Source organism: Exserohilum turcica (genome assembly GCF_000359705.1).
Source record: "Exserohilum turcica Et28A unplaced genomic scaffold SETTUscaffold_2, whole genome shotgun sequence".
Taxonomy (NCBI): domain Eukaryota; kingdom Fungi; phylum Ascomycota; class Dothideomycetes; order Pleosporales; family Pleosporaceae; genus Exserohilum; species Exserohilum turcicum.
In genome coordinates this window covers 1,984,615-1,990,484 of record NW_007360025.1, presented here as the reverse complement: position 1 = coordinate 1,990,484, position 5,870 = coordinate 1,984,615, and the positions used below count along the sequence as shown (strand labels likewise).

At 46.5% G+C, this 5,870-nt stretch overlaps 3 protein-coding genes across 3 annotated transcripts; 1 reads left to right on the top strand and 2 right to left on the bottom strand.

Moving 5' to 3' along the window:
* Positions 1 to 544: 544 nt before the first annotated feature.
* Positions 545 to 2,419, bottom strand: SETTUDRAFT_89570 (uncharacterized protein; the record flags this gene model as incomplete). Its single annotated transcript, XM_008027413.1, has 4 exons — positions 545 to 731; positions 779 to 1,167; positions 1,537 to 1,812; positions 1,970 to 2,419. 4 exons carry the CDS (start codon positions 2,417 to 2,419, stop codon positions 545 to 547), a joined length of 1,302 nt encoding a protein of 433 aa, XP_008025604.1.
* A 350-nt stretch (positions 2,420 to 2,769) lies between these two features.
* On the top strand, positions 2,770 to 3,279 carry SETTUDRAFT_19607 (uncharacterized protein; the record flags this gene model as incomplete). The annotated part of the gene is made up of 2 exons (XM_008026737.1): positions 2,770 to 3,183; positions 3,244 to 3,279. The coding sequence occupies 2 exons, from the start codon at positions 2,770 to 2,772 to the stop codon at positions 3,277 to 3,279; spliced, it is 450 nt and encodes a 149-aa protein (XP_008024928.1).
* Positions 3,280 to 3,564: 285 nt separating this feature from the next.
* On the bottom strand, positions 3,565 to 4,737 carry SETTUDRAFT_19606 (uncharacterized protein; the record flags this gene model as incomplete). Its single annotated transcript, XM_008026736.1, has 1 exon — positions 3,565 to 4,737. One exon carries the CDS (start codon positions 4,735 to 4,737, stop codon positions 3,565 to 3,567), a length of 1,173 nt encoding a protein of 390 aa, XP_008024927.1.
* Positions 4,738 to 5,870: the final 1,133 nt, after the last annotated feature.

Here is a 5,870-nt window from a genome sequence, read left to right as displayed (position 1 = left end):
CGGGTGGGAGTGATTAGCTTCTCGAGCCTGCGTTTCGTCGCAGCCGCGCTTCGAAGCTCGATACCTGGGACGCTTCAACTAGAGCTTGACGAGGTGATAAGCGAGAGGATGATGGCGGGCTTTCGATAGATATAGGCTGGCTTAGAGTACCGCGGGGCACGCCCCGAGACCGCTTCGGTGGGGTAGCAACAATAGCTTAGACGCGTCTTTTTGGTGGCATGCTTGCAATCAAGAAATTGGTAAGATAAGAAGATATATATAATAAATTGACACGTATAGTATTAGAGATAGAGGTAAGAGTTAACGTTACTATAGATTAGTAGCCTACGTAAAGGAGTTCATAGTTATTCTCTTTTTTTACGCACGGGCGTATCAAGCTCATCAAGCTCTATCAAGCTCAGCTTAATAAGCTTGACGAGCTTGATACAGCTTGATACAGCTTGATAAGCTTGGCTTGACTCAGCTTGACCATTGAGTCAATCCAGCTTGATTGATGAGCTTGACTCAGCTTGATTGTTGACATCTCTGCTCCCAAGATACCGGATCACTGTGCCTGGTTATCTCCAGCCGGATTTGGGTCCTCTTGCGCCTCATTTGGTTGCTCGGTGCATGGTAGTTCGACAGGGTCGTCCGCACCATTCAGGAATGCAACCACTTGCTGCACCCAATCTCCGATAGCATCCACGTCCTTCCGTAGGGTTTCTGCCGCTTCGGAAGCTTTTGCAACCTCGCTATCTTTCTGTTAACATCTACCGAGGTGTTGAATCAAAAGACTTACTTGTCAAGATGCACAATTCGTGTTTGATAGTCATTCTTAAGCTGCCAGACTGACATGATGACCTTGTCAAGGTCACCACGGATCGCATCAAACGTGCTACTTTGAGTATTTCCCTCCACGAAATCGAACCCCGATGCCGACTCATACGGTAACATTGAAGCAATTTGTATCTGCGGTGCTGGATGGTCCGGGTAGTAGTTCGGCTGTGGAAGGTACGACTCGGGAAGGAACAGAGGTTGAGCAGAGAATATATCCAGGTTCGAATTGAGGCTTGTCGGACAAGGCCCGACATTTGACTGAGGGAGAAATGGGCTCTTGGTTGGGTCGAAACTGAACATTTTCTCCCAAGAGTCATCTTGGTGGGTGGATTGGGAAGGTGCGGACGACATCTTAGCAATTTGACTTCTGATTCACGATACGTTGGGTGTTCAACTTAGTGAGTATGCTTTAGAAGTGATTTAACATGTGTTGCTGTGTTTTACATATAGTCCACTGCCTGAAGGCTTAGCAGCGTTAAGCGCTTAGATGTCGCCAATAGAGTTAATAGTCTAAGATTACACGCCCACGGGACCTGCTGAAACACGCTAATCTAGATCAACGCCACTCTACTGCTTAGCCGCTGCTGCGCGCCAAAGGGTGAAGCATTCAAGCGGCACCAGTTCCAGGAACGGAATCAGAATACTGTAACCTGGCTCGCGCTCAACATACCGATGCTTCTATTGTTAGCACTGGAATAAGTTGGATGAGGTTGTGCTTACAGGTCTTTTAAGCTTAAAGGTAGCCAAGATATCGATATCAAGCATGCTGTCAAGAAAGTCTATCAATAGCTTATAGCCACTCCATTTTTCGCCATTATCAAGGCCAAAAGTTTTGTTGGAGTCTCGTAGGCGACGCACCTCCTCGAGATTTCGCAATTCCTTTTTTGGTGTTCCGTTCATGCATTCAATAATTGCGAGTGCAAGGCAACCAAGATCCTTGTTCGGGGTATGCTCCGTAGTCATATATGAAAAGTCATCGAAGTCAGCTAGTACAGGCTTTCCAGTGCTGCAAAACCGTATCGTGGAAATTGAAATAGCGTTGTGTATGACACCATTTTTAGCTATATGCTGTATTGCAAGAAATATCTGCCACTTTTAGCCACCGCAAATTACTCAAAATGATAGAAAGGTACTTTACTGCACTTGCTATCACTCGTATGTGCGCTTCCTCAAGGCAAATGTGAACATTGAGAATTTCTTCTAGTGTATACTTAGAGTACTCAAGCTGAACGTAGATCAGATTCTCAGCTTCGAAAGCTTTTTGGATGGTAGAGACGTGTGAATGTTCGGATAGCTTCTTTGACATCTCAAGCTGTCGGCGGCCCGCTATGCTGGCTATTTCTTTAATCATGACGAGTTTTCCCTGACTAACGCAGATCGACCGCACGGACTTTCCTTGCAATAATTCACCATGTCGAGTTAACATTGTCCAAGGGCTCTCATTGACTGTCTGCAGTAAAGCACGGCGCTTTTCATCTTCTTTCGCTCGCTGTAGTAGTGCTCCTTTCGTAGGTACGGTAAGCCGCTGGGATATTGCTGCTTTCGTGGGTACTTGCGGTCTTGGATGCCGCTGGAAAGCCTCTTCAATGCTTTTTGGTGTCATGTTAATCCTGTTCCTCTTGTGAAAACTAGGGTGTCATTTCCCTTGTGTAGTGTTGTGAAGGCAAACATTAGATAAATAATAATGATGCTGTGTAGAGGTTCAGAGATACGCAAACACCTGCGCTTCTGCTGAAAACAGGGGACATACTCTGGGATGAGTTGACGTAACCTGGTGGCTGTGTACCGAAACGAAGCTACGGGTACAGGCACAAGAAACTGGCATCTGCCTAAGGGTACTGGCACGTACACATAAAAGCGTCCATTATGAACTCTTTGTGACATACTCCATCAGCTTGCTATTTCTACTTTTACTCGCTACCAACATTACCAATCATTGCCAAGCTAGTGATCATGGACGAAGCTCAAGTCACGTGGCCCACTTTACACCCGTTGCGTCATCAACATCCTGATGCGACCAATCAGCTTGTTGAACAACCCAGCAATCCAACCTGGCCAGCACCCTTGCAACCACCAAGCAATCAGGCCACACCGCAACCGCAACCAAACCTCTATCTCCAACTATCTCAGATTCTAGAATGGGAGATATGGAATCATAACCAGACACGTAGTGGGCTATGCTCAGAACTAGCTCGTCGCACAGAACTTGAAGCCCAAGTATGGCGACTCAATAATGAGCTTGCACAGTGGCAAGAGAACTCCCGCATAGCATATACTGCGCTTGACGAGCACAGAACGCAAAACTCAAATCTCAAGCTCGATATTGAAGCTCTCACGGATGAGCTTCGTCATCTTCGCCAACTACGGGTGCGTTGCATGCTACATGTTTCTTTTTCATAATTTTACAACCTACTTACATGGCTACAGGAACAGCTAAATGCGGGGTTGTTGATCGCCCCTTAAGCATGTAGAGAACCCGAAAAGATTAAAACTGAGGTGCTGTTCGAGAATCGATTGCCTCCAATCGGGAAGGAAAATGAGTGCTTGTGGCGTCTTGGGGGCTTCCAGGGAGTCGAACAACATGGAAACAACTCTGAGTAAGCATACAAGGAAGGTCAGTCAGAGCTTCTTAGACCGTAACACTCTAGACGAAAAGAAAAGCAAGGAAAAAAAACAAGATCAAAATGGGTAAAATGCATACAAAAAAACCAGAAACATAACATAGAAAAACCGCTACTAAACACCTGTTCATTTCCCATTTGGAGTCCAGTCCATATCATTCTCATTATCGTCTTCCACGTCGGCCCTAGTCGTAGGGTCACAGTTCTTTAGCACTTTCGAGGCTCTCTTCAACCTGCGCATCTCTCTCTTGAAGCGATTCATAAGTCTTCTCTCAGATCGGCGCTCGATTCGCGAATACACCAATTGATGAACGAGATCCCAGTCTCTTGCCAATACCCGCACATGCTCAGGGCAGATCCCCTCTAATCTGAACTTTTCATCGGCCTTGCATATCTTCGTATTGAATCGGCCCATGCTGTTTCCTATCTTCATCGAAGGCTTGCTGTATAACTCCATCCATTGAGCTTGCACGTTGTTCCATATATCCGATATCTCTTCCAACATGTTGTCAACAGGTTTCTTCCCGTCAAGAAAGCCTGCGCATTGTGCAGAGGTGCGGACACCACGAAGCGAGCGCCTGTGGGCATCTTTGGGCCTTTGATCGCCTGCCGTTGGCGTTCCTTCTTCCGGAGTTGTCTGTCGCATGTTTTTGCAGAACGGATACTGCATTAAGTTAAAATCTTCATCAAGTTCTGTGTCTTCACCGTCATCATCCACCAGATCAAGGACTTGCTGACTGGGCTCTCTATCATCTTTATCCATCAAATCATCAATAAGAATTGGCTCTTCCCTAGTACCGGATTGAGGGAATGTATTCTTAGATAAACTCCCACGTGTTTCAGGAAGCAGATGAGTAGTTGAAGATCCTGGAGAAGAGCTACGTAGATTTGCTTTAGCCGCATATTGAGGAGGTGGGCTAGGCTTTAGAAGCTTCTCAGACGTGTCTCCGCTGTCTGATGGGTGGTCTGTTGCGGTATCGTTTGGATATTCACTAGCTTGAGAGGAAGCGGCTATTTTAACCAGTTCCTGGAAGCTGATAAGTGTTAAGCCTGTTCCCGTTCGATTGCCCGCAGGTTGCGCCAGTGGAGCTGAAGATGAAATCTGGTTCGGTCGACTTCGAACCGCATTTCTGGAAAAGAATCCACCATGGCCTCCTGTAGAGTGGTCGTAAGTCCACTTATTTTCCGATGCTGCGGAGAACGGGGCGTTGTAAGCTTTAGGAGAGAGCAGTGCAGTCTTTGCCTTTGGGAACAGAGAAAGTGTACTAAGCGTTGATGCAGCTTCGATAGTAACGTACATCCCTTTGCAACGGAACAACCGCCGTAACGGACAAAATTATAGGTACTTTGACTTTGCAGCAACATCATAGCCTGCAATCATCGTAATAATTATGTTAGCCTACCTAGGTATATACTAGGGTTGATTCTGAGTCGATGCATGCCCACTAATACAAAAATTACAATCGTGTAGATACCTTCCCTCTAGATGTGCGAAGACACCTGCTTCATCCCAATAATGCGCCTCACGAGTTATACGACCACCACCATCAGTTCTATCCGTCGCAACGCATCTATCGCTTCTGTATACGTCTAGGTATCTAATAGAATTGTCCAAGCCTGCTCACCAGCGGTAAGGGCTGGTCGGTGAACCGATTCGTGCGTGATCGCCACACGGCCTGGTACCTCTGTATCTGATGCGCCAATCAGCAGTGCTAACATAATTTCGATCTCTGAGCTAGTCGAATAGGGGTAAGCTCAAAGCAATAAGCAGAGCTTCACGTGTGGATTGGATGTCGCGTTCGAAAGAGACAAGCTGGGCGGGAAAACTTTGGAAGGCGTCGATGCGGGGCACGCGGAGGGCATGTGACATAAAATAATTAGTTAACTCTATACGATCGTACAAGGTGGGTACAACGTAGTTAGACAACATTCGTGGTTCGTTGCGGGGGGATGTTCGACCCACAGGGACGGACGTTAGCTATATACTTACTCAGCAGTAGCAGGCAGGCCTGCCACTGCTGAGACGTGTGCTCCCTTGCTGAGACTCGTATGCCCCTGCTGAGACTTGTACGTCCGTAGCAAGACCGAGGTAAGACCAGTGTTGTCAACTCGATCCCAATACATGTCCCAACAACTATAATCGCGACTACAACAGCGACGTATAAAGTGGCTGTATTTAAAATGACTAGGGAGCATCTTAGAACATTACTCTAAGAAATAGCTAATTATTCTATCTAAAATCCTATATAAATATACTAAAACTTGCAACTAAAGTGATTCATTGCCCTTAGGGTGGGCATTTCCCTTGGGGTGCAAGGCCCGTGCAACGCGCGGGCAATCTCTTGAAATTTTCAGAACGAACCATTGGGCCTGAGTATTATTATTATTGTTCCATTAGAGTCTAGTGAGCTCGAGGCTATGTAAGACTTTGGC